At 41.5% G+C, this 13,565-nt stretch overlaps 1 protein-coding gene across 1 annotated transcript in view; it reads right to left on the bottom strand.

The window, feature by feature from the left end:
- Nucleotides 1–213: 213 nt before the first annotated feature.
- The window catches only part of NEIL3 (nei like DNA glycosylase 3), a 51,449-nt gene continuing 38,097 nt past the window's right edge, over nucleotides 214–13,565 (bottom strand). The window contains exons 7-10 of the mRNA XM_040489874.1: nucleotides 11,615–11,772; nucleotides 9,299–9,719; nucleotides 2,133–2,307; nucleotides 214–693 (exon numbers count right to left, since the gene is read on the bottom strand). Of these exons, the coding sequence (XP_040345808.1) occupies nucleotides 511–693; nucleotides 2,133–2,307; nucleotides 9,299–9,719; nucleotides 11,615–11,772 (937 nt within the window). The 3' untranslated portion in view covers nucleotides 214–510. The remainder of the gene's footprint in view (nucleotides 694–2,132; nucleotides 2,308–9,298; nucleotides 9,720–11,614; nucleotides 11,773–13,565) is intronic.

Here is a 13,565-nt window from a genome sequence, read left to right as displayed (position 1 = left end):
AGGTGATCTCATCTTAAATTTCATTTACGAAAACAAGAAGTCCCTTTAATCATATGCTATGAAGAGTGGCAATCCTTGAGAAAATGACTCATTGCAGACAAAATAATTAGCTATTTCACTGGACTACATAATCCTCTCCAAAAAAAAAAAAACCAAACAAACAAACAAAAAAAACCAATCAATGCTTCCCCAAAGAAGTTACGAGAGACCAAGAGCACACTAAAAATTCTTTATTGTCATTATTAAATGCATTATATAAACATGATAAGTGGAATATACTATACATTCGATGGAACACATATAGCCTTTATCAGGGTAAAAAAAATACATAGCCAAGAATGGAAAGCAGCATACATTAAAAAAAAAAGTGAACAGCTCTCATATATTACTGTCACTATACAATGTGCCAGGATGTTCTACAACCTTTCTATTAAACAAAAGGGAACTAAACATTATGGATGGTTTAAAGGAGTTAAATGCCAGATATTCCACACACAGAAGGAGAAAATATTAGCATCCTGGAATCATCTTTATTCCTGGTCCATTTTCTGCCCACTGGAAAAAATTGCACTGTTTTGCCTTCCCAAGAGGACACACGAAAAAATTCTTTCCGTTATTGGGTCCAATCTTCAACACCGTTCTCATGATAGAGCGTTTGCCATGGTTGCAGCATGGGAAGGACAGATCCGCCCACTACAGGGTTAAAACAGAAGGATTGGGAAGTTTGGATGCAGGTTAGAAACACGTACAGCCTAAGCCTGGGTGCATCTGGTTAGCGCAGCCCGTGTTCCCTGCCACTGTTAATCTGACATTGGAAAATAGACAGAAGTCATTAGTGCTTGCCCTTGAAAAAAGCTTACATCCCGTACGAAGCATCTCTCCTGCAAATTTGCTTGAATCACACAAAAAACTGCCAAAATGCTCAGCTTCTCTTTGTCTACAGACATGTTTACAGGGGTTCTCTTGCTTTACCGAAAATAATTGAGAACGATCAGCATCTTGCTGTAAAGCCATCACCAGTGCTTCTGCTATGTTAAACCGATTAAGATCAAAGATTTGTTATGATTTTAATACTCAACTTCCTTCTTTCATCTCTTAGGAATAAAAAGAATCCAATACAGAATTACATGGATGAATTTAGGCAGATTCCATTGTATTACTCTTATAAACGTTGGCCTCAAGGGAACTATAAAGCAGGCTGTAATATTATTAATTTTCTACCTAGTATTTTTTCCATTGTATCTACGAAAGCTCCTTGAGGGAATGTTGTCAGTTCAGCAGGATGCAGTCACTGCTCATGCAGGGGTTCAGACCCAGTCATTATCCAGTTTTCCTTGGAAAATTCCTTAGGAAGGTACCGCACTGAAGACAGAGGTTTTCAAGCTCAGTAAGCCCAATCAGAAAATTTTTGCTCCAGCACTGAGACAGATCAGTATTTGCTGTTATGCACCAGATGTAGCAGTTGGTTGGAGAAATATGTATTTAAACATTGAAACCACAGTCAGCATAGTGAGAGACTCACATTCTGAGAAACACAGAAGGTGAGTCGGAGGAAGACGGACTCCAGACTCTAGGGTCCTGTCCTGTCTTCACTTCCAGGGACACGCTCCCAGAATGGCAAGGGGGGAGGAATCGCCCTACATCTAAATTGTTATTGTGCAAGCTTGTGCGATAGGATTCACTACGTTTACTGTAAATCCAAGGTTTGTCTGTGATTTTTCCCCGTGTACTTCTCCCCAGGGCATACACCAAAGGCTCTGTGGAAGGGAGGAAAAACACGTTTGTGTCCTGAATTATTCGCCACCTGCGTAAATCACTCAAGTCCCTTTCTACCTTTATAAACCAAGGACCACACATCTGCACCTGTGGTTACACACGGGCTACACCAGAATCATCTAACGGCTATTATTTGATTAGTTTTTCAGTTTCTCATGAAGCTCCTTGAGTTTTCTGTTCTTCAACATTCAGGCTTTAGACTGAATGTCAGTGTGGCTCTTTAAAATTTAAAGGTGAACAAATTAAATAAATAAAACTTAAAGGTGAAAGCGGAAAACAAGATCGCTACTCATTACATCTTAATAATGGAAGCATGTGATGACAGTACAGCGAGCTTGAAAAAATCTTACACGTACTTGGAAAAATCCGCACTGCGCTTGTCTAGGTAGAGGACAAGCGTAAAACTGCCTGCCCTTGTTTTCGCCATCCTTCTGCACAACTCGTAGAACACACAGGAGCTTGTGTTTACCGCAGCGAGGACTGCCAGCATTTAATGCACAGGTACCATCTGTCATGTTAATTCCAAGTTCACTGTAACGACAGGTTACAAAGTTACTACAGCCCAACAGCGCTAAAGGGATAATCCCCACCACCTTCCCCTGCATTAGAATTCTGCTTGTACAGGGGGTACCCGGCTGCCTCCGTCGGTTAACTGTCAGACTTCAGCTCAGGTCATGATCTCATGGTCTGTGGGTTCGAGCCCCACATGAGGCTCTGTGTTGTCATGACAGCTCAGAGCTTGGAGCCTGTTTCAGAAATCTGTGTCTTCTTCTCTCTGTGCCCCTCCTGGACTCACGCTCTCTTTCTCTCTCTCTCTCTCTCTCTCAAAAAATAAACATAAAAAAAAAAAAAAAAAGAATTCTGCTTGTACAAAGACAAGGTGCCAAAAAGGGGACCAGGGTCAATGGCAGGTCATTCCACACACTGCTACCACATCTGTTTAATTCCTGTTTTTTCTCAGGTAATCCTAACTTACCTCCAAAGCCACCTGTGCACCCAAAGCATGCAATTAAAATTTCTGAACAGCTGAAATGTGTACCCAGCACACCTACTTTCCTTAGTGTTTATTTGTGATAACTGGTTCTTCCCTTACTCAGTAGTATAGGGTGGCCACATTCATTTCCTCTAAAATATTCTCAAGTTCAGTAGCTCCCCAGCCCCCAAAGCAACTAGAATGACAGTCTTCTCTAATTATTTCCTCATCGGTAGCAAGCTCTTGTGGATGGCTGTGACAAGGCCAAAAAGATCACTCTTTCTATCGTCCATTTTAAAGACAATTTTCTACACTTTTCTTTGATCAAGGCTACTATAATAGTTGCAGTCATATTTCAGCAAGGCCTGGGCTGCCTGGCAGAGAAGAAATGTGTATTTTGTCAAGCCAGTAGGGAAGCTTTATTCTCCCCCACAATTAGGATCAACTGTATCTGGAGGTTATTCCCGCATACAGGGGACGAAGGTCAGAAGCCGGACTTCTACTGGTATCGTAGAAGCAAATTTTCTCTTAGAAAAAGAGCTTCATGGGTATTTTAACCTTTTTATATTCTGCATATTTTTATAATGCCTTTATGAGAGTTAGTCTCTTTAATAAACCAGTTGAAGAGAAACAGAGCTCACATTAATTGAAGAAGTCGTTTTTTTTTTAATTTTTTTTTCAACATTTATTTATTTTTGAGACAGAGAGAGACAGAGCATGAATGGGGGAGGGGCAGATAGAGAGGGAAACACAGAATAGAAAGCAGGCTCCAGGCTCTGAGCCATCAGCCCAGAGCCTGACACGGGGCTCGAACTCACGGTTCACGAGATCGTGACCTGAGCTGAAGTCGGACACTCAAGCGACTGAGCCACCCAGGTGCCCCCAGAAGTCCTTCTTAATATCACTATTTTAAAACTTTTTAATGATAAAAAAAAATTCATCCTTTCTTATTTTTTTGGTTAAAATATCATCCTTAAATAATCTTTAGAAATACCTAAAAATTATAAACAGTTCTCATTTCTTGCTTCCTAAACTACATACTTTATTTATTTTTTAAATTTTTTGAGTTCATTTATTTATTTTGAGAGAGAGAAAGAGAGAGCAAGCACAGGCAGGGGAGGGGCACAGAGAGGGAGAGACAGAATCTCAAGCAGGATCTGCACTGTCAGCTCAGAGCCTGACACGGGGTTCGAACTCACGAACCACAAGATCAGGACCTGGGCTGAGACAGAGTCGGACGCTTAACCAACTGAGCCACCCAGGCACCCCCTAAAGTACATTCTTCATATACATGTTCCAGTAATGATGCTTCAAGGCCTATGTAAGTGAAATGTTCAGAGTTTGAGGTATTTTTTCTTTCCATTTTCACTGAGACACAGCTGACATAGAAGAGATATTTTATTTGTGATGAAACTGGTTTAAACTCCTCCGTAAGACAGACGCTTAAGTAAATTGCTTTAAATTGAGTCAAATATTCTGAGGGTAGTCTCCGAAGCTGTTCATGCAGTAGGCATTGCTAAGGAAATCATTACCGTTAAGTTTTGCCAGCAACTGTTTTGTTTGTACGTCCGTCAGGGTGGAGGACAGTTGCTTCTACTTTAGAATCCTAGGTATTAACATCCAGAAAGAGCAAAGCTGGAAGGCAACAGGATCTTCTTTTCCAGACTCCCTCCATTTTTCTGATGCCCCTTCCAAAAGAGGGTATATTAAAATTTTAACTTCAAGAGAAGCTAAATATCTAGGTGGTTGCAGAGAAGTCAAGAAACATCAAAAACGCAAGGCCGCCTGGGTGGCTCAGGCGGTTAAGCGTCTGACATTGGCTCAGGTCGTGATCTCACTACTCATGAGTTCAAGCCCCGAGTCGGGCTCTGCGCTGACGGCTCAGAGCCTGGGGCCTGCTTGGAATTGTGTCTCCCTCTCTCTCTCTGCCCCTCTCCCACTCACGCTCAGTCTCTGTCTCTCAAAAATAAATACGTTAAAAAAAAATTTAAAAAAAAAAAAAAAAAAGAAATACTGAAACCAAAGCAAGTGGATCATAAATGTGCTTTTAAAGAAACTGTCAAGAGAAAGAAAAAAAGGTAAAGAATATTGATAGGAGTGAAGTGATGCTCTCTTATAAAAAAAAAAATACACACTTTTAAACAGTTTTCTACATTATTATGGAAATGGCTGTCTTAGATAACAATTAGTTGAACACTTCCAAACCATCTGCTTCAACCTAGAAATCTCCAGAGTTCCATACAGCCAAGAGAGGTTTAAACTCTCTTTCCTAGTAAAGCTTTCCTGGGGAGGGGCAAAGTGGAAGGGTGGAAGGTAGGATTCAGTTGGGGATAAAAGGCTCCAGGGGTCCCCTCTGGCTCCTCATTTCTGTCTTTCATTCCATTTTCTTCCTTGGTATAAAGCTAAAGAAAAACAACAGCCATAAGCTCTCTTATCCCTGGCACTCAGGGTATGGGCTGCTGACTGGAAGCATCGGCATCACCTGGGAGAGCCTGAGAAACACAGAATTAGGGGAGCCTGGGAGGCTCAGCCTGCGAAGCGTCCGACTCTTGGTTTCAGCTCAGGTCATGATCTCACAGTTTGTGGGATCGAGCCCCTTGTCAGACTCAGCACTGGTAGTGTGGCAGAGTCTGCTTGTGATTCTCTCTCTCTCTGTCTCTCTGCTCCTCCCCCCTTCTTTCTCTCTCTCAAAATAAATAAATAAATTTAAAAAAGAAAAAGTAAAGGAAATACAGAATTATCCACCCTGCTCCAGATCGCCTGCTGAATTAGAATCTGCATGTTAACAAGATTCCCAGGTGATTCGTATGCACATTGAGTAGCGAAGCTCTGAGTGAACATAACCGAGATATTGATGCCACCTGTGATCTCATCAACTCTAAATATGCACAGCTAATCTTAATTTTATGATAGAAAACATTATCCAGGATAATTAAATGTTCTGACGAATCGAGGACTTCCTGGTTCCTCTTTGTTTCCATCATTAAGAACTTTGTAAACTGTAGCAGAACATTTTCTCAGGTAAATTTAGCATAAGAAGAGTTTAACTTATTTTATAATTAGGACCATCACTTTGAACATTAATAGACTATAAATGGTCTGTTAATGGATCGGGGTTGACAAATGTTTTCAGATAGCACATATTTTCGGCCTGTGGGTCTAACAGTCTCCGTTGCAACTACTCAATTCCGTCTGATATTGTAGCATGAAAAGCGGCCAAGGAAACTATGGAAACCAATGGGAATGGAATGTGTTCCGATAAAACTTTATTTATAAAATCAGGTGGGAGGCTGGATTTGGCTCTGCCAACCGTAGTTTCCTAAAGTAAGTCATTTGAACTGAGCAGCGCTTGATGCATAATAGGTTTTCAATAAATATTTGTTAATGAATACATAAATAACACTGAAGACAGATCAGATAAAAACTCTTCTCAAGAGAGAATACATCACCACGCACAACTGTGTAATTTTAAAATGGATAGGTTTTCAATGCTCAATTCATCATGGCTTAACTAATTTTACAGACAGGGTGATTCTTTATAATAAAACCACTGTCTACATTTTTTTGAACCCTTCAGTCTCACCAAATGTAGATTTTGTAGCTCAGTGGCATTTCAAGAATGAAAACAAACACAGGGAGGTAAAATGACTCATCCTAGCTGGCCCCAGGTGGTTCTCTTGGGGATCGAATACCCTGAAGGTTACAGGAAGCATGAAGAAGGGGTGTGTCCCTGGTGTCAGAGGTGGCACTGCCAACCTTGATGTAGCAGACGTGAGAAAATGGCAGTGATTCTGCCGGTTTCATTTCCTCACCCAAGCAAACCTCTGCACCAGCTCAGGAGAAACCTTCACCCAAACAAACACATGGATTCTCTGAATATGTACCACTGTGTTGTGCTCTGTATTTACACTAATTGGATCAAAGACTTTAAACTGTTTCTAGCAGGTACTCTGAACTGCTAAAAAACTGGTTCGACCATCTAATTCATAATCCGGTCACTGGATAAAACTCCGGTATATCCAAAGACCAATCCGAAAATATGCCTCGTCAACAGAGCATGTATCATGTAGTGATGGGATCAGTAATTAAGAGAACAAAAGGCGAATTAATTACCATATAATTATTAAAGAAAAAAAAATAAACTGCCTATAAATTCTCTGAGTGGACCACCTGTTTCCACGTATTATGTTGTGAGCTTCTGCTGGGCATCTTGTCCACAAGATGAACACTGAAGCTGCCAGACAAGGAGAAAAATGAAATAAATGACAGTAATTTGCAATTTATTCCTTGTAAAGTAGCTGGGTGCAGAAGGGCTGCTGGGTGAATGTATTTCATCACTTGACATTTATTCCTGCTAGTTGATCTTGATTGATTTTAGAGTCTCAGTCCTGGGGTTCTTATATTCAACACATACATAGGCTGCGGCGTTTCTAAGTAATGTTATGCACTGTGATTAATCATATGACCCTATTACTAATGGCTTATGAAGAAATCATTTAAATTTAAGGTTACAGTAATGTTTTTTTAAATCCCTAATTCATTAGTTAAATTGTCTAAGATTTTCTACAAAGCACTAAGGAAACAAAAATATGCCAAGATATTTCATCTGAGTACAAAGAATGCCACAACACTAAAATGATCACATCTACATCTTTGCTCTTAAGCTACAGAAAAGACTTAACAAATGACTTTCTTACAGGATGGTCTCCCAACTCATGCTCCAGACCCTACCTCCTCCGTGACCTCTGATTAGGGCTCATTAGATGTTAATTGGGATTAAAATGTAAAGTTAGTCCTGATCCAGTCATTTAAATGCTTGGCCTCCATAGCTTAATTCAAACATCTGTCATTTCTTAGTATTATGGACACAAGTTAAAACAGATATTATAAATGACTGTGAATGAGATTTTTTGAGAGACGGTCAAGGAGAAATCATCACGACTAACCTATGGCAAATTTAGTGTCGGGAGAGGAAACTGGAGACAAAATCATGTACTGACCACACACCGCCTCAGAAATCTGTTAGCAAGTAAGCTCGAACGAAGGGTTCCGAGAGTCTGGTCTGGGCCTGCACATCAAGTGGCCCCTGGTGGTGCGGCCCAAGGGAAGAACCTTCCCCTCAGCCAGGACACAGCCCATCGGTGGAGAAGCCAGTGACACAAATCCCGCCTGCGATCGCATGAAATCCCATGCACACCAACTCTCCCTCCGCCTCTCTCCCACTGGCAAGACAACACCCACGGGAAGGAAACGCTCCAACTTCGCTTCATTTAAAAACGCAGGGTGTACGGCACCTGCTTTCTGAAGGAAAAAGGAAAACACAGCTTGAAAAAGACGACTGTGGAGACATGTCTCTCTCTGATGGAGGCCCAAGAGCAGGTGGCCAGAGTAGAGAAGCCCCAGATAAAGACCTACACGAGAGAGTGTGGACAGGTAGTTCTAGGTGCTGCCGTAATCACAGAAGGGGGACATCGTTTAGTAAAATTTCTCTATCTCCAGCGACAGCCATCGGGAGGCTGCTTCTAGATGGGAAGGTCAGAGTCTCAAAACCTACCTGGTCTGCCTGTATTCACGAATTTGCAATGACAACTTCTCAAGTTCAGCTACAACTGTGGCACCCACGCTCTCTGGGCCTTCGTGGCTGAAACACACACCATCCCACACGGCTGGAATACAGCCACCTTCTTCGGCAGCAATGCTGCTCAAAGTATCTCCTCTCTCTCTCTTTAGAAGACACATACTAAACTCTCATGACTAATAGTCTCCCTTTCGGAAGAACTATCTTTCTTTGGAAGGAAATATAAAAAAAATGCAGGGGCACCTGGGTGGCTCAGTTGGCTAAGTTTCTGACTTCGGCTCAGGTCATGATCTCACAGCATGTGAGTTCTAGCCCCACTTTGGGCTCTGTGCTGACAGCCTGCTTCGGATTCTGTGTCCCCCTCTCTCTCTGCCCTCCACTTCGCATTCTGTCTCTCTCTCAAACATTAAAATTTTTTTTTAAATAATGCTAACAGTGGTAATTGCTATCGGGTGGTATTTTTCTTTATACTTTCCAGTATTTTCCAAATATTCTGTACTGAACACGTACATGGTTACAGTCAGAATAAAGTAACTTTGGGGGTGCCTGGGTGGCTGAGTTGGTTAAGAGTCAGACCCTTGATTTTGGCTGAGGTTGTGATTTTGCGGTTTTGTGAGTTTGAGCCCCACGTCGGGCTCTGCACTGACAACTAGGAGCCTACTTGAGATTCTCTCCGTCTCTCTGCCCCTCCCCAACTCGTGCTGTCTCTCTCTCTCAAAATGAATAAACTTAAAAAAAAAAAAAAAAAAAGAACTTTTTACAGAGAGATGTAGAAGATTCTGTTTTTCATTCTCTTCCCTTCCCTAACATCATAAGCTAGAGAAAACATGGGAAGGAGATGGCTATAGTCATCTTTCCGGGTTTGATTCACCTTCCCAAAACCAATGCAGCTTCCTTAGCAGGGGCCGACTCTTCTGCCTTCTCAAAACTTAATGCAAATACCTTCAAGATCAAGGTTAGAGGTATCATACCTGTTGGAAAATCCAGGGCTACCGCTTTTGAGGTCTGGTGATGAGGAGTGGGTTGTTTTTAACTTTTTATAGGCTGGACTAAATAATGTGGACTGAGAACAGGCCGTAGGTGATCCGTTTACTCTGTTAGATGGTTGAGTTCTATGGTTTGCTCTCTCCTTGGAAGGGTGCAGTGGATCCCTAAAACACACATCAGTCGGAGGAGAGTTTTGAAATTCTCTATCTAGCATCCCACTTTGGCTTGTTTCTCCTTCCAAAGCACTGGATTTATTGCTGAAATCAGTCAAGACAAGGGTTGTAGTTCCAAATACTGTTCTCCTGTTGACCTTCACCTCTGTACTTGGTTTTCCAAAACTATTACAAGGATACTTCACTAAGCTGTCAAACACAATAGAATTGTCTTCACTGTTGATTACTGAATCTGGAAGGAGAGAGAAATGATACTTCAGAGTTCCTAGAAGTGTGATAATATATCGACTATTTGAAACATCTTTTAAAAAAAATTTTTTTTTTTTACATTTATTTATTTTTGAGAAACAGAGTGAGACAAAGCGTGAGTGGGGGAGGGGCAGAGAGAGAAGGAGACACAGAATCCCAAGCAGGCTCCAGGCTCTGAGCTGTCAGCGCAGAGCCCGATGCGGGGCTCGAACCCACGAACCTCAAGATCATGACCTGGGCCAAAGTCGGATGCTCAACCGACTGAGCCACCCAGGTGCCCCGAAACATCTTTTTATATCGTTAAAACTTTTAGTTCACTTATGATGGTGAAGGCATAGAACTATCAACACAGTTAGTTTGGACAATTCAGGATTAACTTCTCGTTAGGAAATAAAGTGTCATAGAAAGGGCAATATTTCACCAACTCCTAGCAGCGCAGAGGTGGCTTTAACAGAGATTTATATTTGCTTGTTATTATTTTTTACCATCTAAAAGTCATTCGGCTACCAATTTTGTTCCTATTAGGCAACACAATAAAGCAGTGGTAATTAAGGGATGGTATATAGATCGGCAGTTAGCGGCCTGTCTCTGGATTATCAGGAATGTCTCTGTGAATGACACGTAATGGGAAAGGCTTACTGAAATTAAACAAAGATGAATTACAAAGACCTGACATTAATTAAAAATGTTTCTTTTTTAAAAATATAATTTATTGTCAAACTGGCTAACATACAGCGTGCTCTTGGTTTTGGGGACAGATTTCTGTGGTTCATCACTTACATACAACACCCAGTGCTGATCCCAACAAGGGCCCTCCTCAGTGCCCATCACCCATTTTCCCCTTTCTGTGAATGGCACATAATGGGAAAGCCTTATTAAAATTGGACAAAGATGAATTACAAAGACTTGACACTAATTAAAAATGCTTCAACAAAGCATCCTAGCATTTTGGAATCCATACTATGTTCTAAATTGTAGTCTTTCGTACTCAGAAAAATAACAAGAAAATAGTTAATGGGATGCAGAGAGGCGTTTCAGAATGTTGGAATGAATGAGGAGGCCTCAGACTGTGGTCTTCTGAGGGCTCTGTGCTGAAAGATACTGAACGGGGGGGGGGGGGGGGGGGGGGGGGGAGTGGATAGAAAGAGGAGGCGTGGTCCCTTCCAGCAACGCTGTGTTCTCGCCCAGAGAACAAAACACCCTGTGACAGCGACCACAATGTGGGGTCCATAAGTCAAGAATGAACTTTCTCATCTCTAATTGAAGGGAGAGAGAACACTTTGAGAACACAATAGAAACTGCATCAATGAGCTGGTTCCTAATCACGGGTTCGCTCTGAGGTTTTACATTCTCTGAACGCATGAAATTGTGAGCTGTAAAAAGAGTTATTTTGAAGGATTTCAATGAAATCAGTACAATTGTCTGGGTAAAGATTTTAATAACAAGGGGTAGGAAGGATAAAGAAGAGAAAAAATTCAGCATTTTTCTGTTCCACCTGCAAAGATATTCTTACAGAAATCCTCCCTTTCAGTTTATGAAGTGCTTGGACTGAATAACAAACTCAAAAGTTGCTGAAATCTGCATAAAACAAAGCTTTATTGAATAATTCATTAGAAATAGTAGAGAACAGATGTGATCATCTCAGTTTTTTGAGATACAAAGGCACATACTCTTTTAGCACAAGCATGTTTTCACTCCTCGTTTAAGAAAAAAAAAAGGACTGAACAGAATATTAGCATGGTTTACATGCAAAGGCTGGCAATTCCTTTAAACCTTGCAGAAAGAAAGCATTTTACTTAGGAAATATCAAGATGGAACAAGATATATAGCTTTGTATAATTAGCCGCCTTTGAACTCAAAATCAAAATTCAGTCTTACCGATAGGTCTTGAAGTCAGGCAAGCATCACAAGCCTTCGAAGACGGCCTGTTTATGAGCGTGCAGACCACACACGTCCACTGCTCTTCGGATTTCCGAGCCACATGGTCCCCTCTGCTGGATGGCCAGGTGACCGTAGTGTTTCTCCTTGGCAGCGTGCTACCAGAAAATTTTGTAACGTTAACCATTACCACTCTTACGGTTGCCTTGTTCCTATACATTCAGGGTATTTTAGAAACTCTTACAGAAACATTAACACCCAAATGTGTACAAGCCCTAACTATCTCAGAATAAAATGTTTCCGCTTGCGTCCCGCTGACTGCTATTAAAGACAGAAATAACAATAAATGTTTTTGTTTACAGTCAGAGCTGTGGTTTTGTTTTTTTAAAACCCTCTAAGAACATTTGACATAACCACTAGGAAGCATTTCTCAAATAATGTTTTAAGTAAGCGGCACTCTTCCCAAACCAACCTAAGATATCTCTGTTCAACCCAATTGGTGGGTGGGGATGAAGCAAAGACTTGGGCAGAAATTAGAACGTGGAAAGCAGAACGAGAAACATTTTACACTTCCTTCATGTCCAGGTCTCTCCAGAATTTCTCAACATTATCCACTAAGAACTACACCAAATAGCTGATCTGTAACGAAGAAAAAGATCCCCAGCCTCGGCGTACTTTCCTTCAGGTAAATCTGTTTCATGTTAGATATCTAATAATAGATTAGTAAGAAAACAGTAAAACCAACCCTGATTTTTGGACACAAAAGTGAATCGTGATTTCCCAACTGGAGTTCCTGACTGGTTATTTGTCGTTACACAAAATGCCTTCAAAAGCTCTGATAAAGTCCTACTCTTAAACACATCGTGCCGGGACGCCTGAGGGGCTCAGTCGGTTGAGCGTCCGACTTGGGCTCAGGTCACCATCTCATGGTTCACGACCTCGGGCCCCACGTCACGCTCTCTGCTGTCAGCTCAGAGCCCGCTTCAGATCCTCTGTCCCCCCCTGTCTCTCCCCCTCTCCCGCTCACTCTCTTTCTCAGTCTCTTGCTTTCTAAATAAATGAATAAATACACTTACAAAACAACAGCACTCCATTCTGTAGAGCATGTCACGTGGGTAAACACCATGGAAGCATCACAGGTCCCTTTATTCCCAACATTAATACAGAAAAAGCTCTTTTGGTAAAAGCCACGGTGCCTTACATCTCACAACACAAGTTCTTTGACTCCCAGAGGTACCTGGTCTCCTGTAACATTTTGCTCCTTACATATAATTACACCAGTTGTTGAATTCACCCTTGTCTGGTGAAATAACAAACAACATAAGCAAATCTGGAAATCAGACACATGTCACTGTGGCCCTTTGATGTTTACTGACTTTTTTCTTATTCCTATGGAATACCAGACCTTCCACAGAATTTGCTTCACCTAACTCCTGCCCTCCTCCCAACTTACTCTGAAAGGCAGCAAGACGTATTTATTCATAATTAAATAAACACAATTTAAGTAATCCTCAGATTTTCAACAAGCTCCAATTTTTCACCTCTCTTATCTTCTAGCCTATAGATTTCACTAACCATAAGCATATATTCACTGTGACCTACACACGGCAGCTTTGGAAGCATTTTTCCCCTTACTGCTCCACTGTTAATCACTACCGAGAAATTCTTTCCAATCCCCACTTGGATGTGCAACAGGAATTTCCAATTTCATGTAGTAGCGGACTGCGGAACGGTGTCCTGAAGGCATCGCATCATAATGCCAGGAACCTGTAAAGGTGAATTTACAAAGAGGACCTTTGCAGATGTCCTCTTGACATGGGGGAGATTACCCTGGATTATCTGGGTGGTCCCTTACTCCAAACACAAGTGTCCTTGGAAGAGAGAGGCAGAGGCAATCTGATGCCCATGCAAGAGAAGGCGATGTGACCAGAGAGGCAGAGACTGGAGTGAC

This window comes from Herpailurus yagouaroundi, unplaced genomic scaffold, assembly GCF_014898765.1.
Source record: "Herpailurus yagouaroundi ecotype Mexico unplaced genomic scaffold, PumYag 181, whole genome shotgun sequence".
NCBI lineage: Eukaryota > Metazoa > Chordata > Mammalia > Carnivora > Felidae > Herpailurus > Herpailurus yagouaroundi.
Note: the sequence above shows the minus strand (reverse complement) of the source record. Positions and strands in the feature narration are given on the sequence as shown.